Here is a 23,441-nt window from a genome sequence, read left to right as displayed (position 1 = left end):
CAGGTTGTCATTGCACTGGCAGTTGATGTGCCTGAACAGGCACATGTCTTCTGGGTGGACCTCCACACCACACTCTTTCCTACTTGCCTTATTTTGCAGGCTTTCAAACCACATACTTTTTCATCCTTACTCCCCATTCACTGGGTTTGCTGCTCACTAGCTGAATTTGGTCTACAAATAAATGCCTCTTCTGAGGCAAGAACCCAAATTCACTGTTTTTCCCTCTTGGTCACACAGAGGATATGGTAGTGGGTTGCTAGTGAAGACAACAGTAAACATGTATTTTCTCACTCACAGAAGAGGAAAGTTGCAGGTAGAGAGTTGCTCCCAGTGACGGAGCTCAGCGTACGGGCTGATCCCCCTCCTGCTGACCGGGCAACCCAGTTTTGAGGCGAGGAATCACCCTGGCACTTACACCTGCATGGCGTTGAGGAAGCAGGGAGGAAGCATAGCAGCAGCAGCAGCAGCGGCAGCGCTCACCACACACCTGACCTGGCAAGAAACCACTGCAGCCGGGGGATTACTGGGAGACACGGAGGCTCTCAAACAGTTTATTGCAAAGGGTTCCCGCAGGAGACACGGGAGAAGGAGCACAGTCCTCTTTGGCTGTGGCTTCTCTACTCCTTGCCTCCTCTTCGTCCTCGTAGGAGTCCAGGCCCACCTCCTCATAATCCTTCTCCAGGGCAGCCATGTCCTCACGTGCCTCAGAGAACTCGCCCTCCTCCGTGCCCTCGCCCACGTACCCTGGTGTGCACGAGACACATACCAGGCACGTGACAGCGCCTGGCAGCCCCGCGTTTATTCTGCAGTCCAGGTGCTGGGGCTGAGGGTCTTGTTGAGAAGGGGTTGGTCGAGGAAGAGCAGGAAGGGGGTGGAAGGTGCTCCCTCCAGCTCCAGCACCGTGATGTTGTTGGGGCAGCCAACACGCAGGACTGAGCCAGGCACAAAGAGGGTCTGCTGGGGCCCACGGCGGGGCCAGTACCGGCCCAGGTTGAAGCCGTTTATCCACAGCTGGCCCTGGAAGAGGGAGATGGGACTGAGCTGTGCCCCTCTCCACCCCCTCATCCGCTCTCCTCGCTCTGCACGACCTTACCTTGCTCCAACCTGGGAACTTCACAAAGGTGTCCCAGGCAATGCCAGGGGTCTCAAAGGTCCCGGTGTAGAAGGCTGGCCCCGATCTGCCCCTACCGCTTGATTGTGGCAGGGCAGCGTGGGGCCAGCCCTGCTGGACGGCAGCGTCTATGGCCAGGGGGTAGATGAGCCAGGTGCTGAGCGGGCTGGAGTCCAAGGAGAGGTTCCCCAGCAAGCCCTGTGGTGGAGGAGGAGGGAAAATGAGGCAGTGGGGTTTGCCCTGGGAACGGAATAGGATCCTATGGGAGCGGCTGCACGATCCTGGCTGCCACAGCACCAGGAGAAGGCGATGCCAATCCCACTGCTTTATCCTGGTCCCGCAGGGTTTGCCCCCTGCCCAGGGTCACACCGGTGGGTGGGTGCAGAGGAAGGGGGAGACAGTGCAAGGTTAACCAGGGAGCAGGGCTCAGGGTGCCTGGATGGGGTCTGTGGGAGGGGGCAGGAGGGGGCTGTTTGGCTGTTTCCCCTCACCTTGAAGTCGCTGAAGTTGGCCCCGAAGCTGAGCCTGCCCATGTTCTCCACGAGCACGTCCAGCGCGTCCCCTGCCCTGCCGGTCACACGCAGCGTGGTCTGCCCGTCCCGCTCCAGCGTCCCCTGGTACTCCTGCAGACACAGGGCGGTCAGCGCTGCCTCCCCACACCCCGGTCCCACCGCCCCAAATGCTGCCAGCACAGCGTCCCGCTGCCTTCTCCCCCCAGAGCCAGCCCAGGGCTGCCTGCTGCCCCCAAGGGGACACAAACGGGCCAGCGGGGTGCCCCTCGGGGGCTCAGTGGGGCTCTCAGCACCCTGCCTGTCCCCGAGGTCCTGGCCCTGCACGTCCCCCCCGAGAGGCACCCCACCTTCTGCAGCATCACGTAGCCGCGGTCGCGGACGCCGTGGGGAGGAGCACTCAGCGGGGCCGGGGCCGGGACGTCGCGGGGCAGCTGCGTGTGGTACAGCACAAAGCCATGGGCCTGCAGGGCAGCACAGAAAGGGAAAGGGGGCTGCCGTGAGCTCCTTTCCCCCACCCCAGCGTCTCCCTCGATGTGCCCCAGTGCGCCCAGCCCCTCACCTGCTTTATGGCCTCGAAGGTGAGGGGGAACTGGCTGCGGATGGGCCCGGAGGGGGACAGGACATGCAGGACGTCCAGGAGATCAGCATGCTGCAGAGAGGGAGGGGAGCTGGGGAGCTGGGCAGTGCTGGGCAAGGGCCACACAGCCCCCGGCACCCTCACTCACCTTGTGCAGATCCACCCGGCCGTAGGCATACTTGGGGGTGGCAGGGGGCATCGGGCCCACGGGCAGGGGCTGGAACTGAACGGCAGGCTGTCAGGGGGCCCTCGGGGCTGAGGGGTCCCCTGGGACGAGCAGGGAGATGTCCCTGCCCTGCCAGGTCCTCCCGTGCCCACTGCTGCCCCCTCCTGCCCTGCTCAGCACCTTGCTGATGACCGTGCGGATGGCAAACAGCTTCTCCGTGGGGTCTCCGGCCTCTGAGAGTGGTGCATCGTAGTCGTAACTGGTGGTCACTGGTTTGTACTGGGCCTTTAAGTCAGCACCTGGCCAGGGAAGCGATGGGCGCTGCAGGAAGGGGCTCTCCGGCACAGCCTGGACCCCAGCCCTGGGCTGGCCGCAACGCAATGGGGGCACGACCCAGAACTGGTGGTCTTAGGGTCAGAAGGAGTCCCCAGGGGGACAAGCTGGGGCTGGGGGCCAGCGAACCCCACGGGATGGAGCGTTAGCCTGGAGCAGGCCCCTGGGTGCCGAGGAAAGCCCCCCACCCCAGCACCACTGCGCGCCCCCCAGGCGGCCCCCACTCACCGCTCCAGTAGGCGAAGTTGGTGCCCCCGTGGAACATGTACCTGCGTGACACCCAGCGAGCGCCCTCAGCACCCACACACCAACCCAGACCCCCCCGCTGCCCCCCCCGGGGCCCAGGCTGCGCCCCCCGCCCCGGCTGGCTACTTGCATGTTGACATTGGCTCCCAGCCGCAGCATGTCGGCGAGCCCCCGGGCCACCTGCGCGGCGCTGGTGCTGGCGTGCGCGCCCCCCCAGTAGTCCAGCCAGCCCGTGTAGTACTCGGAGTTCACCTGGGGGGGCAAGGGGCCGGTGACATCCACCAGTGACCCGCTCCCCAGGCAGCCTAGCCTCCCAGCTCGCCCTCTCCCTCGGTGCCTCACCAGGGGCCCCCTCGGCTCGATGCTGCGCTGCGCGCCGAACGCCTCCGTCACGTTGGAGTCTGCAGTGGGAAGAAGACGAGAGGTTGGAGCAGGAGGGGGACGGGACCCCTGTCCCCTCTCCTCCTCCACCTTGGCGGCACCTGGCCCGAAGTCGACGGTGGCGTAGAGCCCCTGCAGGGTGCCGCAACGCAGCTCCTCCGCCCGCGCGCCGTCGGTGGTGAAGAGCAGCGCCTCGCCGCCCAGCAGCGCTCGGAAGGAGCCCAGCAGGTGCCGCAGGTAGTCGTAGTCGCAGGCGTAGTAGCTCCCGTATTCGTTCTCCACCTGCGAGCCGGGCACGATGCAGCCGGGTCCTGACGGGCACCCTGCTCCCCCCATCCCTCCCCCCAAGGCAGCTGGGGGCACCCCGGCAGCACCCCACCTGCACGCTGATGATGTTCCCCCCGTGCTGGTAGAGCCGAGGCTTGATCTTGGGGAGCAGGACGTGGAGCCAGGAGTCGACGGCTGCCAGGAAGGCTGGGGGGACAGGGCGCAGCTCAGCCTGCTAGCAGCCCCCCCGTCCCGGCGGATGGAAATAATCCGGGGGGCGCTGGGAGAGGGGGCAGCACCACGGCTCCGGCCCCGTGCTGAGGCTCACCGGGGTCGGAGGAGCGCAGGACGATGTCTGATTTCCACAGCAGCCAGGCAGGCAGGCCGCCCTAGGGGAACACCCGCAGCAGCAGGAGAGACAGACAAACTGCTCAGAGAGCCCCAGAGGCGGGCCAGCCCCGCCGTGCCCCCCCAGCCACCCATCACCCCCAGCGCGGGGCCACGGGCCTCACCATCTCCCACTCGGCACAGATGTAGGGCCCCGGCCGCAGGATCACCAGGAGCCCCAGCTCCGCTGTCAGGTCCAGGAAAGCTTCCACGTCCCGGTCCCCGGAGAAGTCGTACACCCCCGGCAGCGGCTCGTGGTAGTTCCAGGGCACGTAGCTGGGGCGAGACGGGGATGGCGACTGGGCACGCACGGGGGGAGCCCAGGCACGTGTTGTGCCCGGCAGGGGGGTCCCAGAGCTCAGCGTACGGGCTGATCCCCCTCCTGGTGACCGAGTAACCCAGTTGTGGGGTGAGGAGTCGCCCCGGCACTTACACCTGCACGGCGTTGAGCCCGCTCATGTACATCTTGAGCAGCCGGTCGCGCCAGGCGGGGCGCGGGACGCGGGCGTAGTGGATGCTGCCCGAGACGTAGCGAAAAGGGGCGCCGTCCTTGCGGAAGCAGTCCTGCTCGTAGTCCAGCTGGAAGGAGCGCGGCGGGGCGGTGGGCTGCGGGGAGAGGCAGGGCTGCGGATCCCCAAAACCCCCTGCACGGACCCCGAGGACCCTTCCTCGACATGGGGCAAGTGACGGGGCCAAGTGGGAGGAGATGGTTAGGGGTTGGGGGTCTAGGGGGTTGGGGTGCAGGGGTTGGGGTGTGGGGGGATTGGGGTGCGGGGGGATTGGGGTGCAGGGATTGGGGGTGCAGGGGGACTGGGGATCGGGGGGATTCGGGGTCTATGGGGTTGGGGTGCAGGGGTTTGCGGTGCAGGGGGTTGGGGGTGCAGGGGTTTGCGGTGCAGGGGGTTGGGGATGCAGGGGGTTGGGGTTTAGGGGACTGGGGTCCGCTGCAGGGGCTGAGCGGGGTGGCTACAGCAGGAGGAGACAGTTAGGGGTTGGGGTGCAGGGGGTTGGCGTGCAGGGGATGAGGATGCAGGGGGTTGGGGGTCTAGGGGATTAGGGTGCATGGGTTGGGGGCGCAGGGGGTTTGGGGTGCAGGGGGGTTGGGGGTCTGGGGGATTAGGGTGCATGGGTTGGGGGTGCAGGGGGTTGGGGGTCTAGGGGATTAGGGTGCAGGGGTTGGGGGTGCAGGGGGGTTGGGGGTCTAGAGGATTAGGGTGCAGGGGATGAGGATGCAGGGGGTTGGGGGTCTAGGGGATTAGGGTGCATGGGTTTGGGGTGCAGGGGGTTGGGGGTCTGGGGGATTAGGGTGCAGGGGTTGGGGGTCTAGGGGATTGGGGGTCTAGTGGGTTTGGGCCTGGGGGTTTGGGGTCCTCCACCGACCTGGGCGTGCAGCAGCCCCGCAGCCAGCAGCAGGGCGAGGCCCGGCAGCCCCATGCCTGCGGGCGGGCCCGGCGCGGCGCGGAGCCGCTCACCGCGCTCCCTCCCGCTTCTCTGCGGGGTCGCACAATGGCGGCCCCCCCCCGCTTGGCCCCGCCCCCTCCCGCCAAGCCCCGCCCCCTTCCCGCAAGCCACGCCCCCTCCGCAGTTACCGCCCGTTCCGACGCGCCGCGCCCATCCCGTTAGGCCCCGCCCCTCGCGCCAAGCCCCGCCCCCCCTCCCGGCGGGTGACGCGCGGCGCGCGGGGGCGCGCGGCGATGACGCGCGCGGACGATGGGGCAGGCGCTGTGCGTGTGCTCGCGCGCCACCGTCAGCCTCGGGGGCGCGCGCTACCTGCTGCTGCACCGCCTGGCGGAGGGGTGGGCACCGGGGGGGGGGGGGGGGGGGCTGCGCGGGGGGGGGGGGCGCTGAGCCCGCAGGGGGCCGGGGGGGTTCGGGGGGGGGGTACCCCAAAACGGGCACCCCCCCCGCTCCCCTTCCCCGGGGACTGGCCGCCCCAAACGGCGCTCGGCTCCCCGCAGGGGCTTCAGCTGCGTGGACCTGGTGGAGGGGCTGCGTGACGGGCGGCTGTACGCCCTGAAGCGCATCGTGTGCCACGACGGGGAGGACCGGCAGGCCGCCCTGCGCGAGGCGGAGATGCACGGCCTCGTGCGGCACCCCAACGTCCTGCGGCTGGAGGCCCACTGCCTGGTGGAGAAGGGCGCCAAGCACGAGGCCTGGCTGCTGCTGCCCTACGTCAAGGTGAGGGGGGCGCGGAGCCCCCGGCCCCGCGCCGCGTGGGGCGGCGGTGGAGGCGAGCGGCCGCTTGCTTTCGGCAGGGGGGGACCCTCTGGGGCGAGGTGGAGGCGCTGCGAGAGAAAGGGGCCTTCATGCCGGAGCAGCGCGTCCTCCTCATCCTCCACGGCATCTGCTGCGGGCTGCAGGCCATCCACAGCAAGGGCTACGCGCACAGGTAGGGGCTGCCAGCCCTGCCCGTGGCGGGTACGTGGACATCTGGGGGGCCGGAGGGTGCCCGGCGACATTTCCCCCTGCCCCCCCGCAGGGACCTCAAACCCACCAACGTGCTGCTGGATGAGGACGACCGGCCCGTGCTGATGGACCTGGGCTCCATGAACCGGGCCCGCATCGAAGTCACCAGCTCCCGGGAGGCCGTGGCCGTGCAGGTGAGTGCCCCGTGGGGGGGGAGCACCCCGGGCCTCGTCCCGCTGCCCACCCCTGCCCCGAGCCCTTCGTTGCTTCACTCACCCTCCCCTCTGCCTCTCTGCAGGACTGGGCCGCCCAGCGCTGCACCATCTCCTACCGAGCCCCGGAGCTCTTCACGGTGCCCAGCCAGTGCGTCATAGACGAGCGCACGGATATTTGGGTAAGGATCTGGCCCCCATCCTCCTCCCCATGCCATGTTGGGGGGGGCTGCCCTGACCCCACCGTGCTCCAGTCCCTAGGCTGCGTGCTGTACTGCATGATGTTCGGGGAGGGCCCCTACGACATGGTCTTCCAGAAGGGTGACAGCGTTGCTCTGGCGGTGCAGAACCCCATCGCCGTGCCCCCATCTTCCAGGTGAGGCACCAGGGTGGGGGGCCGGGCCCAGCTCCCCGTGGCAGGGCCATGCTGACCCCTCTCCCTCTCTCCCCGCAGGTACTCGGCCGCCCTGCGCCGCCTGCTCTCCTCCATGATGACGGTGAACCCCCAGGAGCGGCCCAGCATCGACGAGGTCCTGCAGCAGCTGGAGGGGCTGCAGCCCGCGCCGGCCGGCCAGGTCACCACGTGCATCTGAGCCCGTCCCACCCCGCGGCGACACAGGCCGAGCCGGGAGAAGAGCAGCTGCCCTCGGCCCTGCTTCCCTGCAGGGCTTATTTCAGAGGGGATTTCTGCACCTGGGGGAGAGCTGCTCCGTGCCGGAGGTGTGTTGGACTTGGAGCGTGGCCTTTGGGGCTGTGTGCTGGGGGTTTGTGCCCCAAACGCTGTTGCTGGGGGCTCGCACAGCCCAGGGCTGAGCCCCAGGACTGGTACACACGACCTGCTGCTAAACACAGGCGCTTACAGAGGAGCAGGGTGTCCAGCACGGCACCCCAAGGGGGCACTCCTGCCCAGGGCAGAGCCGTGGTCGGGGCCCAGCCTGGTGCTGGAGTGAGGCAGGGGGCAGGCGAGACCTGGTGCCTGCTTCACCGCCGCCCTCAGCGCCTACGTTGCCTTGTGTTTTGAGTAAAAGATGTTCTTTATTGCAGAGGTGTGGATGGTGTCCCTGTTCCTGCCGGGGCATGGGGTGAGCAGGCAGCCAGAGCCTGCAGCCTAGCGCTGCCGGAGGGGAAGGGCACGGGAGGACAGCCCTGGTGGGTCGGCACAGCCACAGCATTAGCATTAAGCAGGGAAAATTAATCTCCGGCCCCAGCGTGCCTGATGGATGAGAGTTAACACAAATCTCCCATCTACAGCTGGGGCTGGGCACTGCAGTGCAGGCCCTCCGAGGCAGCACCAGCAGGAGAAGGGGGCTCAGCACAGTGTAAGCACAGGGCAGGGAATGGGCAGAAGGAGCAGCAGCCCAGCTTTATGGGACAAGGACAGCTCTGGGACAGCAGGGCCTGCTCTGCAAACACCCCAGCGCGACGAGCACCCGCAGCCTAGCAGCTGGGAGGGCTCACTGGGACACACAGCAGGTGCAATGCCCGCAGGCGGGGGGGGGGAAAAATAAACAATGCATCCAAGTGGTTTCCACAGGGAGCGTTCTCCTCCTTTAATCCTCCACCACAACACGGCAGTACAGCAGCCACAGGGATTCACAGGCTGGGTGCCCTCGCAGGGTGCACCCGATGCACCGCAGAGCTTGGGCACGCCCCTCGCCCCATGCTGTGGCTGCAGGGGCAGGGGCGCGGGGCTGCTCCCTCCGCTCCCAACACACTCCTTCCAGCCCAGCCCACCTACCCCACTGGCTGCACGTGGCGAGATTTCTCAGCAGCCACAGATGTTTTGTTGCTCTGGCTGAATGTGCTCCTTTGGGCTCCAGGTGCGAAGCAGGGCCATCCACAGGAGGAAGCGGTACCCACCCTGCCTGGACCAGGGAGCAGTGCGGGACGTGCGCTGTGGCCCTGGGGACACTTACTTGCGTGGGGAGCGAGCTGAAACAGGAGAAAGAGCAGAGCACGGGGAGGAAGCATAGCAGCAGCAGCAGCAGCAGCAGCAGCGCTCACCACACACCTGACCTGGCAAGAAACCAACGCAGCCGGGGTGTTACTGGGAGACACGGAGGCTCTCAAACGGTTTATTGCAAAGGGTTCCCGCAGGAGACACGGGAGAAGGAGCAAGGTCCCCTTGGGCCGCGGCGTCTCTACTCCTCGCCCTCCTCTTCGTCCTCGTAGGAGTCCAGGCCCACCTCCTCGTAATCCTTCTCCAGGGCAGCCATGTCCTCGCGCGCCTCGGAGAACTCGCCCTCCTCCATGCCCTCGCCCACGTACCAGTGCACGAAGGCGCGCTTGGCGTACATCAGGTCGAACTTGTGGTCGAGGCGAGCCCAGGCCTCGGCGATGGCCGTGGTGTTGCTCAGCATGCAGACGGCGCGCTGCACCTTGGCCAGGTCCCCCCCCGGCACCACGGTGGGCGGCTGGTAGTTGATGCCCACCTTGAAGCCCGTGGGGCACCAGTCCACGAACTGGATGCTGCGCTTGGTCTTGATGGTGGCGATGGCGGCGTTGACGTCCTTGGGCACCACGTCCCCGCGGTACAGCAGGCAGCATGCCATGTACTTGCCGTGCCGAGGGTCGCACTTCACCATCTGGTTGGCCGGCTCGAAGCACGAGTTGGTGATCTCGGCCACCGACAGCTGCTCGTGGTAGGCCTTCTCTGCAGAGATGACGGGGGCGTAGGTGGCCAGGGGGAAGTGGATGCGAGGGTAGGGCACCAGGTTGGTCTGGAACTCGGTCAGGTCGACGTTCAGGGCCCCGTCAAACCTCAGCGAGGCGGTGATGGATGAAACGATCTGACTGATGAGGCGGTTGAGGTTGGTGTAGGTTGGGCGCTCGATGTCCAGGTTCCTGCGGCAGATGTCGTAGATGGCCTCGTTGTCCACCATGAAGGCACAGTCCGAGTGCTCCAGGGTGGTGTGGGTGGTAAGGATGGAGTTGTAGGGCTCCACCACGGCGGTGGAGACCTGTGGGGCAGGGTAGATGGAGAACTCGAGCTTGGACTTCTTGCCGTAGTCAACAGAGAGGCGCTCCATCAGCAGGGAGGTGAATCCGGAGCCGGTGCCGCCTCCAAAGCTATGAAAAACGAGGAAGCCCTGGAGGCCCGTGCACTGGTCAGCCTGCAGGGAGAGCGAGAAGCATGAGATTGCTCTGCTGCTGATCTCCCCATCAACACCTGCCTGTCCAGACGTCCTTCAGGACCTGCTCCACCCCTGCCATGAGCAGCTGCAGACCCCTCCCAGGGCACAGGGGGGCTCTGACCCCCAGCAGGACGACACAGCCCAGCCCAGGGGACACGTCCCCAGCAGCAGTTACCCACCAGCTTCCGGATCCTGTCCAGCACTTGGTCGATGATCTCCTTGCCGATGGTGTAGTGCCCGCGGGCGTAGTTGTTGGCAGCGTCCTCCTTGCCGGTGATGAGCTGCTCGGGGTGGAAGAGCTGCCGGTAGATCCCAGCCCGCACCTCATCTAGGAGAGATCGGGGAGAGCTGAGCCTGGCGCAGGCTGCTGGTAACAGCCAGGCTGGTGCGAGCCCCGTCCCTCGTCCTCCTCCCAGCTCCACCTGCCCGGGGCACAGCCCAGGACCCGCATATCACTGGGGCCACCGCGGGCAGCAGGTTTCTGCTCCAGACGGAGGTGGCTGCCACCTCCCTGCGCAGGAGCTCGGCTTCTCCCACCCGTGGGAGCTGCTGTGCCGGTTGGGCTGGTTTCTCTCCGCACACACGTGCAGAGCGGAGGCTACCAGCACCGCTGCCTCCAGGACATTTCAGTAACAAAGCCAGTGCGGAGCTTTGTGGCTTCTCCTGCGGTTACGGGTTGCAGGACACCCTGCCGGCAGCGCACAGCAGCCGCTCGCTGCCCACCCGGGGCTGCCCCCCGTGTCACACACAGCCCTGCCCCAGCACTCACCGATCACGGTGGGCTCCAGGTCCACGAAGATGGCCCGCGGGACGTGCTTCCCGGCGCCGGTCTCGCAGAAGAAGGTGGTGAAGGAGTCGTCCCCCCCGCCGATGGTCTTGTCGCTGGGCATCTGCCCGTCGGGCTGGATGCCGTGCTCCAGGCAGTACAGCTCCCAGCACGTGTTGCCCATCTGGACGCCGGCCTGGCCGACGTGGACGGAGATGCACTCGCGCTGGGGAGGGGGAGGCAGGGTCAGAGCCTGGCACGGCGCCCTCCGGCCCACCCCACGGGGGGCCCTGCCTGGTGCCGGCGCCCCACGGCCGCCCGCCGGGGAGCACGCTTCCTCTTGCACAAGCTACGTGCCGCCGAGCGGCCCCGCTCTGCCCTCGCTGCACTCGGGTTGGGACCTGGCGTCCCTCCCGGCGGCCCGGCCATCGCTGCGTGCCGCCAGCCGTGCACACGCTGCCTCGGGCCTCCCGGGCTGCCCCGGCAGCCTCAGCCCCTTCCCCACGTCGTGGCAGCCCGACGAGCTGACGCGGGCACATTCCTGTCCCGGAGACGCAGCCAGCACGGGGGAGCCCCAAAACTTTCCTGCTCCGGAGCTGGGCAGGGGGCTTTGGGACAGGGGGGCAGCACGGGGACTCCCCCGGGGGTCACTCAGCCCCGTCCCCAGGCTGCAAAGCCCTGGGGTGGGCAGCGGGCAGGGGACATGCCGGTGGTCCCTGGCACCCCTGCCCCGGCTCTGGCACCGTGCTGGGGACGGGGACGGTGCGGCACCGCCGCGGGCACCCCGGGGAGGGCGAAGGGCTCCAGGCCCCGGGGTGCCGGGGGGGCCGGGGCCGAAGGGCAGCGGGGCCGGCCCGGGGCATGGCGCTGCGGCTGCTGGCACGGCCCCGTCCCCCGCCGGGACTCTAAATATAGCCCCGGGCCCCCGGGACAGGGCGCGGGCGGTCGCCCGCTTTGGCCAGCGGCCCCTGCCCGCACCGCCGCCGCCAGAGTCCCCGCGGGACGGGACGGCACGGGACGGGACGGGGCGAGCCCCCCGCTCCCAGCCCCGACGGGGACCCCCCGGTGCAGCGGGGGGGGAACCGAGCCGAGCCCCCCCGCCCCGGTGCCCGGCTGCCGCCTCCCCCCGGCACCTGTCCCCGTCCGTCCGCGGCCACCGCGCACCGGGCGCCACCGGAGGGGTCGCGGCCACCCCCCCCCAAACCGGCGCCCCCCCCCCCGCGGGGGCAGCGGGGACGGGGCCGGGGGGACACCGGGGGGACACCGGGGCGGCGGGGGGCGGCTGCCCCCAGGCAGGGCCCGGTGGGGCTGCCCAAGGTCACGGTAGGGAAGGAGGGGGCGCGTCGCGGTGGCTCCGCCGTGCCCCCCGCCGCTACCGGGGCGCCCCCCCCGCCGTGCCCGGTGCCCGGTGCCCGGAGCGCACTCACCATGCTGCGGGGGGGGGCCCGGGCTGTCCCGGCGGCTCGGTGCGGCGGGGCTCGGTGTGGAGCTGCGGCTGCTGCAATCCCCGCCGCAGCGAACTTCTTATAGCGGGGAGGGGTCTGGTGCCGCCACGCCCCCCTCATTTGGGTACATTTGCATGCGGGGCGGGGGGAAGCTCCCCCGGGGCGGCGGGAGCCTGCCTGGGTCCCTGCGCACTGGGGGGGGGGGGGGAGGACCCCAGGGTGCCGGGGCCGTGGGCACCAGGAGGCAGGGCTCAGCCACGGGACAGGGTACAGCAGCCCCATACCTGCTCTGCCACCAGCCCCCCCTCACCCCAAGCTCTGCTGGGAGCTAACCCCCCCCACCCCTACCCCAAGAACTCCAGGGCTGCAGCACCTGGGTCCCTAGAGCAGGAGAAAAGAAGAGAAACAAGTGAGAGATGAGGACCAGGTCTGGAGACCAGGGTACCCCAAAACGTCCCTCGGCCATCTCAGCACTTGGGGATCCTCTGGCCAGGGGCTGCCGTTCCCCGAGGGGGGGGACAGGCAGGCAGCGCCGGGCACCCGCTGAGACTGCGGAAGGGCACAGCCAGTCTGGGCTGCGGGGCTGGAAGGAGGGGTGGCTGCACCCATTTGTTGATACCCAAGTGACTCCTCGTGCCTGCACACACAGAAACCCCTCTGGGGGAGTGCAGCCCCCCCGGGGCCAGGGCTGGTGCTGCTGCTGGGGATGTGTGAGCCACTGCCAGCCTCACTGGCTGGGGAAAAGCAGACCCCAGCACTCCAGCCTTGTGCACTGAGCACGGCAGGGAGAGGGCTCTGTCCTTGCCGCCAGGACGCGGTCTCACACAGCACTCCCTGCCCTTGGGGACGGGGGCTCTGCTACCTAGGAACATGCCAGGAGAAACTGCTGGGTACCCCCTGCAGTGGGTGCAGGCTAGCCTTCAGAAAATAATAAAAAAAAAAAAACAGGAGCTGTGGTTGTGTCCTGTGTGCTCCTGGCAGCAGCCAGGTCTCTCCGAAGGCACGGGGAGGAGTTACCGATGCAGTGGGATTACTCCTGGAGGAGCAGGGTCCTTCCTCGCCCCACACTCAGACCTTGGCAAGGAGCTGTGGGGAGCAGTGCCCAGCACGAGGGGCAGCAGCTCCTGCCCTGGCGCAGCGGCCGGCACCGCTCAGTCTGAGCCCGGCGCTCCGGACACGGGGAACGGCGCCAGGAGCCACGGAGCTGCCCTGCGCACTGGGACATGCGCCTGGCCCCGCTCCAGGAATCGGTGCGGCCCGCTGCTGGCTCACACTTTCCCCTCCAGCGGACACGGGTGCATGCCGGGAGCAGGAGAGCAGCGGAGGACAGCCCCCGGGGGTCAGCATAGCTGGAGCATAAGCGTTAAGCAGGGAAAATTAATCTCCGGCCCCAGCATGCTGGATAACGGGTAACACAAATCTCCCATTTGCAGCTGGAGGAAGGAGACGAGGTCTGGACGTTCGGGCACCAGGCAGCACAGGGAGAGGTCTCAGCGTGGTGCCAGTGGCAGAGTCAGGCTGGGAGCAGGCACAGGCACTGCCAGAGCCCGTGGGTGTGAGGGAAGGGCTGGCAGCAGCACTGCCCTGTCCTGACAAAGAGGGAAGAAGGGAGCTGCTCCACCAGGATGTGCCTATGGCATCCCCAGAAGCTACCATAGGAGAGGCATAAAATGGAACCAAAAGTCATGGGGGCTCCTTTGAAACCCTCTGGCATCAGCTCCAGCACAAGAACAAGCGATGGCCAGGCTGTTCCTACTTTAACCCTTCTTTCCAGTTGAGTTCAGCCTCCTGGGGTGCCTTCCCAAATCCCTGCTCACAGAGACCAAGAGCACACTGAGAAGACTCAAAACTATTGCAGGCTGCTCCAAGGGGAGACATTTCCCTCTTCTTCCTTGCCCTTTGAATTCAGGAACAGAGCTAGGTTTCTCTCCCATCACAGCATCAGGTTTCCTCCTGATCCCTTTGCTGGACATGGCTGGGTTTTTAACCAGAACATGCTGTGTGTCCTCTCCTCCTCCCCCAGGTATGGGGCTCCTGCCTGTGTGGGGAGCGAGCTGAAACAGGAGCAGGAGCAGAGCAGGGAGGAAGCATAGCAGCAGCAGCAGCAGCAGCAGCAGCAGCAGCAGCAGCAGCGCTCACCACACACCTGACCCGGCAAGAAACCACTGCAGCCGGGGGATTACTGGGAGACACGGAGGCTCTCAAACGGTTTATTGCAAAGGGTTCCCGCAGGAGACACGGGAGAAGGAGCAAGGTCCCCTTGGGCCGCGGCGTCTCTACTCCTCGCCCTCCTCTTCGTCCTCGTAGGAGTCCAGGCCCACCTCCTCGTAATCCTTCTCCAGGGCAGCCATGTCCTCGCGCGCCTCGGAGAACTCGCCCTCCTCCATGCCCTCGCCCACGTACCAGTGCACGAAGGCGCGCTTGGCGTACATCAGGTCGAACTTGTGGTCGAGGCGAGCCCAGGCCTCGGCGATGGCCGTGGTGTTGCTCAGCATGCAGACGGCGCGCTGCACCTTGGCCAGGTCCCCCCCCGGCACCACGGTGGGCGGCTGGTAGTTGATGCCCACCTTGAAGCCCGTGGGGCACCAGTCCACGAACTGGATGCTGCGCTTGGTCTTGATGGTGGCGATGGCGGCGTTGACGTCCTTGGGCACCACGTCCCCGCGGTACAGCAGGCAGCACGCCATGTACTTGCCGTGCCGAGGGTCGCACTTCACCATCTGGTTGGCCGGCTCGAAGCACGAGTTGGTGATCTCGGCCACCGACAGCTGCTCGTGATATGCCCTCTCGGCCGAAACAACCGGGGCGTAGGTGGCCAAGGGGAAGTGGATGCGAGGGTAGGGCACCAGGTTGGTCTGGAACTCGGTCAGGTCGACGTTCAGGGCCCCGTCAAACCTCAACGAGGCGGTGATGGAGGAGACGACCTGGCTGATGAGGCGGTTGAGGTTGGTGTAGGTCGGGCGCTCGATGTCCAGGTTCCTGCGGCAGATGTCGTAGATGGCCTCGTTGTCCACCATGAAGGCACAGTCCGAGTGCTCTAAAGTACTGTGCGTGGTGAGGATGGAGTTGTAGGGCTCCACCACGGCGGTGGAGACCTGTGGGGCAGGGTAGATGGAGAACTCGAGCTTGGACTTCTTGCCGTAGTCAACAGAGAGTCGCTCCATCAGCAGGGAGGTGAATCCAGAGCCGGTGCCGCCTCCGAAGCTGCGAAACACGAGGAAGCCCTGGAGGCCCGTGCACTGGTCAGCCTGCAGGGAGAGACGAGTGAGAGTCTTCCACGCACTGACTTTGCTGGAGGGAAGTTTCTGAGTTTCACTTGGGCTAATGCAGACCCCTCCCAGGGCACAGCAGGGCCTGCTGCACGCTCCCACCTCCACCGCAGTGACGGATCCCAGCCCAGGGGACACGTCCCCAGCAGCAGTTACCCACCAGCTTCCGGATCCTGTCCAGCACTTGGTCGATGATCTCCTTGCCGATGGTGTAGTGCCCGCGGGCGTAGTTGTTGGCAGCGTCCTCCTTGCCGGTGATCATCTGCTCGGGGTGGAAGAGCTGCCGGTAGACTCCTCCCCGAACCTCATCTAGGAGAGGTTAGCACAATATCAGAGGCCGTGGGGAAAGGTGGCAGGAGACACGCTGGGTTACTCCTAGCACTAGTGACCACCCTCACTGCCCACCTGGGGCGTGCAGACAGGAACAGGAGAGCAGTCAGTGGCTGTCCCCCATGCCGCGCACAGCCCTGCCCCGGCGCTCACCGATCACGGTGGGCTCCAGGTCCACGAAGATGGCCCGCGGGACGTGCTTCCCGGCGCCGGTCTCGCAGAAGAAGGTGGTGAAGGAGTCGTCCCCCCCGCCGATGGTCTTGTCGCTGGGCATCTGCCCGTCGGGCTGGATGCCGTGCTCCAGGCAGTACAGCTCCCAGCACGTGTTGCCCATCTGGACGCCGGCCTGGCCGACGTGGACGGAGATGCACTCGCGCTGGGGAGGGGGAGGCATGGGACAGAGGTCAGCAGGGACCACGATGGAGCTGCTGCAGGCATCGAGGTGCCCACAGGAGCCCTGTGCTCAGCACAGGGCAGCCTTGCGAGCTTGTTCATATCACACTGCCCTACAGCGCAGTGCCTTCATCCCAGCCCGCTGACCTGACCAAAACCCCATGCTCTGTCTCCCGTCGCCGCACTGCCCACCTGGGGGGGATGGAGACCCATCTGCTGGAGCCGGGGACACCAGGCCAGCACGTTCCCTGCTCTGCCCCATCCAGAAGCCCTGGCAGCACCCAGGGAGCACCTTCCCCATTGCATGAGCGCTCATGCAGCTGAGGCTGGGGTCCCGCGGCAGCTGCCATGCCCCTGGCCATCTGCTGCACCTACAGCAGGGCTGCGGGCTGAGGTGGCACAGCACCGCCCGGACCCCAGAGCTGGGGGGTGGCGGCGTTGGGAACGGAAGCCCAGCACGGGGGGAATTTGCAGCAGTGAATGGTTGCCATGCTCGGAGGCTCCGCTTCCCTAAATTAGCTCTGGAGTGGGAGGCGTTAGCTCAGTTTGCAGCTGAGCTGAAGGGCTGATGCAGGAGGGTCCCCTACAGCGCAGTGCCCCAGGGAAAGTGCGGCTGAGGTCAGTCCTGCAGCCTCCTTCCCTCCAGGTGAGGCACCGCAGAAGCTGCAGCCCTCTCGACGAGCACCAAAACGCCCGGTGCCTCGGTCCTGTTGTTGCCAACGGTTGGATGCGTCATCAGGCACAGCCGAGGCAGAGGAGCATCCAAACCAGACCGGATTTCCAGAGCAGCCAGTGCCCCGCTGTGAGTCAGCTGGCAGGAAGGCGCTGGAGCCATTTTGTGCGCAGGGGTACGGCAGCGACGGCCGCCCGGGGAGGCTGTGCGGGTCACGGCACGCACGCCCTGGCTCTGTGCATCTGGGGAGCTTTCTGAGCTGCTCTCCTGAGGCTGCAGTGACAGGGGTAAGCCTTGGTACCCTTCGTGAGGACCAGAAGTCCATCTCTCCTTCCTTCCCAAAGCTGAGGACCGAGGAGTTCCCCTGTCCCCCCCAGCAGGTCTGTAGAGGTTTGGTATCACAACGAGCCAACGGGGAGGAAAGTCCAGGACCCCCAGCAGAAGCGTGCAGCCAGCGCTGCTGTGAGCACCCTGGGATGGCCAGAAGAAAGACACAGGACAGGGCTCCTCGCTCTGCCTTCCCTCCCCGACAGGCCTGGGGCAGCAGGCAGGGCGCCGGGGCACCCCGATGCTCTCCAGAGCCGGAGCTGGCACCACGGCAGCAGGGCGGGGGGCGAAGATCCCAGAGCTCGGCTGCGGGGTTGCAGTCCGGGAGCCCGGCAGAGCGGGCACAAAGCCCTCACGCCGTGGGAGCAGGGGCTGTCAGAGGACGGAGAAGGAGGCGCGGTGACGGGTTCGGCCAAAACGCAGGTCTCCCCGCGCCTCGCCCAGGAGCCGCCAGACGCCAGCAGCTCACACGGCTGCAGGGGGTGCTCCGAGGAGCCGCCGAGCGCCTGGGTGCGAGCAGAAGCTGGGCAAAGGCTGAAACCCGGCAGGGGCAGGGGGGGCGCGTCGGGTGCGGGACCCCCCCGGCCAATGCCCGGACACCCCGGGGGGGCCCTGCCCGGGCTGCCCGGCACCTCGGGGCGCCCCAGCACTCACCATGCTGCCGCTCCGCTCCGCACCGCTCCGCACCGCTCCGCACCGCCTCTCCCGGGGCTGCCGCAGCTCCGCACGCCCGGCCCGGCCGCGCCGCCGCCTTATACCGGGGGCGGCACCGTGGGCTCGGGGCGGGCGGCCCCGCCCGCAGCCTTTGCATAAATTCGCATGCATCGCCTGTATTTCGCTGGAGTTTGCGTAGGTGAGGCTGGGCGCGGAGGCAGGGCCACCGAGGGGCGGCATCGCCAGCTCCCCGCCTGGCAGGGGGCACAGGAGGGCTGCGAGGCTGCTCCTGCACCCGCACGGGCTGGTCCCGGCAGGGGGGCTTCCAGTAACCTCAAGGGGGGGTACCCGCTGGGACTTTTCATTGCTGTGATTCAGTGATGGCTGCTCCGTCCTACCCCCCGCCAAATATTTGCAGCATCCACCGCGATGCAGAGCCAGCCCTGCCTCTGGCTTAATGAGTTTTCACTGAAAGGCGCCGTCATCTCTCAGCTCACGCTGAAAGCTGAAGGCTGGACGTAAATCACCCTCTCACAAGGGTCCTTCTTTGTGCCTGAGTCACCTGGAAGGTGCCACCTTCGCTGATGAAGGCGTGCCGAGTGGCTGGAGGCAGCGGTACGGCTGTGCCTGAGCAGCACATCCTGAGCCCTGCTGAAATGGCCGAGCCAAATGATCAAGGTGGGCTTCGTCAAGCCAGCAGAAAGAGGCGTTTTTCCACAGATACCCCTGGTTGTGAGCACTGCCGGAGCTGAGCAGGGCGCTGTGGCGACCGTATGGCTCTGGAAACGCCCAAATCTCCTGTGCTATAAATGTCCTTTGAGTGACCTCAGAGATCAGCAGATAACACGGGGCTTGCTGGTGCACACAGTGCAGGGGCGTGAGGCAGTAACGAGGCATCAGCGTTTGAGCCCTGTAAGTTAATTGATGTGAAGGGGAGCGGTGGGATCATCTTTCCCCACGAAAACCTTTGCCAAGGCGCTCGCTGAAGTACGTCCTAGATGGCAAGGCGTCGGTGCTGACTGGGTGTCTCCTGGCACCGTCCCGACTTTTGCCAATTAAATCTGGGGCGTTTATAGCGTGAGTCCTTTGCAGCACAGGTTGGAACACACGCAGCGGAGCTAGGCAGCGGGCGGCCTTTCAGGTGAGCAACGAGACTTGGGCAGTTCACCCAGCTTCGGAAGATTTGTTTGATAATCCCGTGGCACCTCGGGGTGTTAAATGATGTGATACGTCTCCGAGAGGTGCCGGGATCTGCTTATATACCATTCTGGTAGGGAGCTGGGGGTGAGGCAACACTGATTGATCATTGCTGTGAATGCATGCTCGTGGTGAAAAAATATCATTCAGATGCTGTTATGTTAAGAGCAGGCTGGCAGGGAGTGACAAGGGAGCCATGAGTGATTCTGAGCCACGCACGGCCACGCACTTCCCATCTGAAAACACCGAACAGATGTCTGAGCCTTTCGGAAATGCTGCAGAGCAGCTGGCTAAAGCTGGGCAGCAGCGATCAGCCGGATCGTCAAGGCTGTGGGAAGTCACTGAACTGACGTCGTATAAACTGACGTCGTATTTGACTGGGAAGCAAGCAGAAAGTGTAATGACAAGCCCAACAAAACGCTAACGCGTGTATTCATCCCAAGGATATATTTGCAAGGAGCAAGATCCAGCAATGGAAATTTTTTTCTTTCATCAGTGAGTCAGAATTCAACAAGCTCTTGATGGAAGAATGAGAAAAACAGGTTGGAGGTAGTGCAGGTGGCAGAGCCCCTGCTTGCTGCTGCCTGCAGAGCCTGGACACCGCTACGCGAGGAGGAGGAGGAGGAGGAGGGGAAGAAGGAGGAGGAGGAGGAGGAGGCAGCATAACATTTTGCAGGTCTGCAGTGCCTCCAACAAAGGCAGACCCTGCCAGGGACTTGCCACTCACAAGTGCCTCGCAGCCTTGCAACAGACCCCCGTTGTTTATGGCACTAAATTTAGAAAGTGAATGTATTTCTTAGTTCCTGATTTACGCTAAAAAGCCCTTTGTTGCAAGTTGTTATGAAAGGTTGTCTCTTGGTGGGAAAACGCACTTCTCACCAGAGGAGAAGTGCTGCTGCTAGTAGAGGAACTGCTGCCAGCAGAGCTTGCTGTCCCCAGAACAAAACCTCTTCCAGAAATCTGTTACCTGGTCCCACTGGGCCAAGCTGAGACTCAGCAAAGGCCTTAAAGTGTATTTAAGGCAGATGCAGATAGGAAGGGATTCGTTTTCTATGTGCTCAGGTGAGAAGATACATGTTTGAGACTTGCTGGCTGTAAGGGCGTTGAAGCACGATTGTCCCTGGGGCCAAGGAGTCTTCCTTTGTGGATGTCTTTGATAACCAAGCGTGGCTTCTGCTCCAGAAGTGCGGATGGGATGCAGAGCATCGAACTGCTCCGGCAGGAGCTATCTCTGCTGGAGCTGAGCTAGAGCAGCGTAATTGCTGGTTCAGATAAAATGAAGTCAGTTGTGAAATGCCTGCTGCATGGCCCGGAGCGTGCGCGGCGTTACAGGAACAATAAAGCTAATTCCAGATCTCGCCGCAGTCCTAAGCCCTGAATCACCGGGCGGCAGCGAGGGCAGGGAGGCGCTCCCAGGGCCGCAGCCTCTCACCCGCGCTCGTCCCCAGCCTGCAAGGCTACGAGGGCCGGGCGGACGAGTCGGGACTGGCCGTCCGTGGGGTGCACCAGCCCTGCGTGAGCAGCCTCCCTCGCTCAGAGGCTGGCTGCGTGTCACCGCCTTGCCTCACGTCCTGGGAAAAGCGGCTACACACCCACGGGAGTGAAACAAAACCTCGGCTGGCTAATTGCGGTGACTTCACGGCGGGGCTCTGAGCACGCCTGGCGTGAACCAGCTGCCCCCAGGCAGGTGATGGAGGGGCTGAGCCCGCCGAGGTGCCCCACGCTCCTGGGTACGGGCAGCAAGGAGGAGCCGGCGCTGCTTTCCCCTGCTCTCTTGCCGCTGGGAACAGACAACGAATCCTGCGTGGCCGGGTGATGCTAGAGCTCCTGGAGGGGCTCATTGAAAGGGGTTTGGACAGATGTGTGTAAGGGGTTTTGCACGTGGTCCCTTCTACGGTGTGTGCAATGCAAGCACCTTGTCAGCCAGAGGGCAGGGTATGAAAGCAGCCTGGAGTCCCGGGGATTGCTGCAGAGTCGTTAAAAGCGGAAAGATGGTGCTGGCGGCTGGCCAGACACCAGAGGATTTCAGAGGGAAACAGTTAACGAGATAAAAGATGCATTTAATAACCGGGGCGGGCAATGGCTCCCGGGGCGCTCCCCTATGCAGCACGGCTCCAGCCCGGGGTGTCCGACTGGGTCCGTGTGGAGCCAGGAGCTGGACCCCGTGATCCTTGTGAGTCTCTCCCAACTCGGGATATGCTGACACCACCTCACCAAGCTGTGTTATCCCCCCATTTTCTTAGCAGCCATCTCCTGTCACTGTGGGCCATGAACACCCCCTGGGGCTCCCCACTACGAAGGCCCCAGCAGTACATGTCCTGGCTGACAAGCACAGATTTGCTATTGATGCACCCGGTGCGTCCTTAGCAGTGCAGGATAATAAATGGGCTGGCTTGGCTCACCCAGGTAAATCCTCTGCTAAAACACAGAAAGCAGCTCTGGAAGGCGAGGACGTGCCACTGCCTCCAGCAAGCCGCTGCGCTGCTCTGCCACCCGCAGCATCCGAAAGTATCTCCTTGAGGAACCTCTCTCGCTGCAATATTATCCTTTGCTTCTTCCGTGGGACTGGAAAACGGATTATTGTAGTCCTCCTTGCAGCAATGTTGGGATTTATGTGAACTGTCACCATTATCTCCTGCCAGCTTCCAAGTAAGGGTGTTGTGCCAGCAGTGCTGATCTGCATCGGCCAGACGTGCAATCATGCTGGAAAGAGACAACACATTTGCATCGCAATACCTGCCCTCCCCGAGACAAGACTGGTCAGTATTAAATGCATTTCTTCAGTCTTTGATTCTTTGCTGACACAATCCAAATTCTCTCTATTTTTTTTTTTTCCTCCAGCTTTATCAGTAATCTAGAGTTTTCTGGTTTGACTGACTTATTTTCTTAACTCTTGGAGTGATTTCTGTCCTTCAGAATTACCCTACTTTTCCTAACTCTGTTCAAAATTACTACTAACAGCTCTACAAGACCCTCAGTCAGGTCCACTAATAATCCCAGTGTGGCCCTGATGAACTGAAAACGTTAATTTTAGCAGGCGATGCTTTACTTGCTGTTTTGTGATGGGTGGTATCAGAACTACAGCCTTCTCCATCGCATCCACAGCATTGCACTGATATTTAGGCACCAAGGGCTACGGAAAACAGCAGAATGCTGAAAATCCCCCTCACCTCTCCTGGGGAGATTTGAAGGGATTTGAAGGGTGGTGGGGTCTTGGGGCTTGGGAGCGTGTAGGCACGAGCATGTTGGCGTGCACACGAAATCAGCTGCGGTGCTGCCCGGGCACATGTGTGCGCTCACGGCAGATAACCTACTTAATCACGCGCTCCTGCCACCTCCGCCCGCCGCAGACTTTGCTGATTTAAAATCTGCAAACACCTCAGTTTTGCCTGGGCTTGGCTCGGGCAGCAGCCCTGGCGTCAGCGCTCACGAGCAGTCCCGCGGGGTGGTGCCTCGCGCGCATAGCCTGGGTCTGTCAGGTTGCTGAAGCCAGCCCAAAACAGGGCCCTGCTTGAACAAAAGTCACCTTGCCGCGGCTGTTTCTTGCTTCTCCATCCTTCTGCACCTGCTTCTGCTGAAAGCACCAGGATGACTTTCCCCCCTAGGTTTGGGCAGGCTGCTGGGGAGAGCAGGGCATCGGGAAGCACAGGCACAGCTGGCCAAGGGTGCTGCCATCAGGATGGGTGGCACTGCCTCCTGAGATGGCTTTTCTCCTCTCCGGGAGCCCACCAGCCTGCTGTGGCTGTGCTTCCCGGTGCGTTGCATGGGGAGCTGCCACGGGGAGCTGGGAAAGGGAGGGGAGATGGATGAATGTGACGTGGGACCCTGGCCATGCAGCTCCCTGCACAGTTCAAAACCCAGCACTACGAATGCTGTTCCGTAGCCTGCGATAATATCGTCCTGTAGCACGTAACCGCCAGTTTTGAGGAGGCTGTGGAAAGGATTGCGTTCTGAGGAAATCAAAAGCTGAAACGTTGTGCAGTGCTGAAAAGAAAAAAAACCAACCACGTCTCTTACCGCGCGGCTTGCACAATTATTATAGCAAGGTTTCTGATGCAATTCAGCTGACTTCCTGAGATAAAGGGCGACCGGGACTAAACAGAAACGTTCCGTCGGGGTCGGGCCTCACTCCCCCCGCAGCTCTCCCCCCGGCACGCCCGGGGCGCTCTCCCTGCCCTCTCCTTTTCGCGAGGGCAGGCGGGGCGCTCAGCGGCGGCACCCCGGGCTCCCGTCCTGCGGCTCCCCCTGGTGCCCGGGCCAGCCCGGTGCCGGCGCTGAGTCACCCCCGCTGTCCCCGCCGCTGTCCCCGCCGCTGTCCCCTCCTGGCGGTGCCAGCAGGGGCTGTGCCGGGCGGTGCCTCGGCACCACGGGCCGCGGGGGTACCACGGGAGGCGTGCGCCCCGGCGGGGCGGCCGCGACCCCGCTGCGGGACACGGCTGGGACAGCAGCACCGAGGAGCCCCGTCCTCCGGTCCTCCGGTCCTCCGGTCCTCCGGTCCTCCGGTCCTCCCGTACAGCGGGGAGAGCCGGGGCCGTGCCCGGTGCCGCCCCGGGGGGACGGGGACCCGGGGACGCGGGGACGGTACGACGTAACGCCCCGGCCCCGCTCCCGCACCGACTCCCCCCTATGACCTCACCGCCGTGAAAGGCGGCCCC

General features: G+C 64.8%; 4 protein-coding genes across 6 annotated transcripts; 1 reads left to right on the top strand and 3 right to left on the bottom strand.

Annotated features, from left to right (window-relative positions):
* Window positions 1-537: 537 nt before the first annotated feature.
* GLB1L (galactosidase beta 1 like) lies at window positions 538-5,519 on the bottom strand. 2 transcript variants are annotated; one of them, XM_066999433.1, is made up of 17 exons: window positions 5,361-5,519; window positions 4,414-4,586; window positions 4,106-4,256; window positions 3,922-3,982; window positions 3,706-3,800; window positions 3,428-3,608; window positions 3,288-3,346; window positions 3,076-3,197; window positions 2,928-2,968; window positions 2,547-2,665; window positions 2,349-2,423; window positions 2,183-2,272; window positions 1,971-2,084; window positions 1,603-1,734; window positions 1,230-1,309; window positions 1,094-1,171; window positions 879-1,017 (listed from the first exon to the last, which is right to left on the bottom strand). In XM_066999433.1, exons 1-16 carry the CDS (start codon window positions 5,412-5,414, stop codon window positions 1,114-1,116), a joined length of 1,605 nt encoding a protein of 534 aa, XP_066855534.1. In that variant the 5' UTR covers window positions 5,415-5,519; the 3' UTR covers window positions 879-1,017; window positions 1,094-1,113. The 2 variants fall into 2 exon arrangements, with proteins under 2 accessions (XP_066855533.1, XP_066855534.1); XM_066999432.1 differs by having other exon boundaries at window positions 538-1,017; window positions 1,094-1,309.
* Window positions 5,520-5,619: 100 nt separating this feature from the next.
* On the top strand, window positions 5,620-7,426 carry STK16 (serine/threonine kinase 16). 2 transcript variants are annotated; one of them, XM_066999443.1, is made up of 7 exons: window positions 5,620-5,776; window positions 5,939-6,158; window positions 6,236-6,369; window positions 6,460-6,580; window positions 6,685-6,780; window positions 6,853-6,974; window positions 7,053-7,426. In XM_066999443.1, the coding sequence occupies exons 1-7, from the start codon at window positions 5,691-5,693 to the stop codon at window positions 7,189-7,191; spliced, it is 918 nt and encodes a 305-aa protein (XP_066855544.1). In that variant the 5' UTR covers window positions 5,620-5,690; the 3' UTR covers window positions 7,192-7,426. The 2 variants fall into 2 exon arrangements, with proteins under 2 accessions (XP_066855544.1, XP_066855545.1); XM_066999444.1 differs by having other exon boundaries at window positions 5,628-5,704.
* Window positions 7,427-8,659: 1,233 nt separating this feature from the next.
* Window positions 8,660-12,066, bottom strand: LOC136791098 (tubulin alpha-5 chain). Its single transcript, XM_066999434.1, has 4 exons — window positions 11,926-12,066; window positions 10,502-10,724; window positions 9,912-10,060; window positions 8,660-9,711 (listed from the first exon to the last, which is right to left on the bottom strand). Exons 1-4 carry the CDS (start codon window positions 12,061-12,063, stop codon window positions 8,740-8,742), a joined length of 1,482 nt encoding a protein of 493 aa, XP_066855535.1. The 5' UTR covers window positions 12,064-12,066; the 3' UTR covers window positions 8,660-8,739.
* Window positions 12,067-14,139: 2,073 nt separating this feature from the next.
* On the bottom strand, window positions 14,140-17,844 carry LOC125183762 (tubulin alpha-5 chain-like). Its single transcript, XM_066999435.1, has 4 exons — window positions 17,590-17,844; window positions 15,696-15,918; window positions 15,373-15,521; window positions 14,140-15,191 (listed from the first exon to the last, which is right to left on the bottom strand). Exons 1-4 carry the CDS (start codon window positions 17,827-17,829, stop codon window positions 14,220-14,222), a joined length of 1,584 nt encoding a protein of 527 aa, XP_066855536.1. The 5' UTR covers window positions 17,830-17,844; the 3' UTR covers window positions 14,140-14,219.
* Window positions 17,845-23,441: the final 5,597 nt, after the last annotated feature.

This window comes from Anser cygnoides, chromosome 6, assembly GCF_040182565.1.
Source record: "Anser cygnoides isolate HZ-2024a breed goose chromosome 6, Taihu_goose_T2T_genome, whole genome shotgun sequence".
In the NCBI taxonomy this organism is placed as follows: Eukaryota; Metazoa; Chordata; class Aves; order Anseriformes; family Anatidae; genus Anser; species Anser cygnoides.
This window is presented reverse-complemented; position numbering and strand designations above follow the sequence as displayed.

Excerpts from the sequence above, each read along its gene's own strand:
- GLB1L (XM_066999432.1), bottom strand. The coding sequence starts at position 5,414 with ATGGGGCTGCCGGGCCTCGCCCTGCTGCTGGCTGCGGGGCTGCTGCAC. Across the intron at positions 3,801-3,921 it reads CCTGCGCTCCTCCGACCCCG|CCTTCCTGGCAGCCGTCGAC; the intron begins GTGAGCCTCAGC and ends CTGTCCCCCCAG. Across the intron at positions 1,735-1,970 it reads GCTACGTGATGCTGCAGAAG|GAGTACCAGGGGACGCTGGA; the intron begins GTGGGGTGCCTC and ends CTGTGTCTGCAG.
- STK16 (XM_066999443.1), top strand. The coding sequence starts at position 5,691 with ATGGGGCAGGCGCTGTGCGTGTGCTCGCGCGCCACCGTCAGCCTCGGG. Across the intron at positions 6,370-6,459 it reads AGCAAGGGCTACGCGCACAG|GGACCTCAAACCCACCAACG; the intron begins GTAGGGGCTGCC and ends GCCCCCCCGCAG. Across the intron at positions 6,781-6,852 it reads ACGAGCGCACGGATATTTGG|TCCCTAGGCTGCGTGCTGTA; the intron begins GTAAGGATCTGG and ends ACCGTGCTCCAG.
- LOC125183762 (XM_066999435.1), bottom strand. The coding sequence starts at position 17,829 with ATGCCGCCCCTCGGTGGCCCTGCCTCCGCGCCCAGCCTCACCTACGCA. Across the intron at positions 15,522-15,695 it reads CCTGGAGCCCACCGTGATCG|ATGAGGTTCGGGGAGGAGTC; the intron begins GTGAGCGCCGGG and ends AACCTCTCCTAG. Across the intron at positions 15,192-15,372 it reads TGGACAGGATCCGGAAGCTG|GCTGACCAGTGCACGGGCCT; the intron begins GTGGGTAACTGC and ends CTCTCCCTGCAG.
- LOC136791098 (XM_066999434.1), bottom strand. The coding sequence starts at position 12,063 with ATGAGGGGGGCGTGGCGGCACCAGACCCCTCCCCGCTATAAGAAGTTC. Across the intron at positions 10,725-11,925 it reads GGGCCCCCCCCCGCAGCATG|CGCGAGTGCATCTCCGTCCA; the intron begins GTGAGTGCGCTC and ends CCCCCTCCCCAG. Across the intron at positions 9,712-9,911 it reads TGGACAGGATCCGGAAGCTG|GCTGACCAGTGCACGGGCCT; the intron begins GTGGGTAACTGC and ends CTCTCCCTGCAG.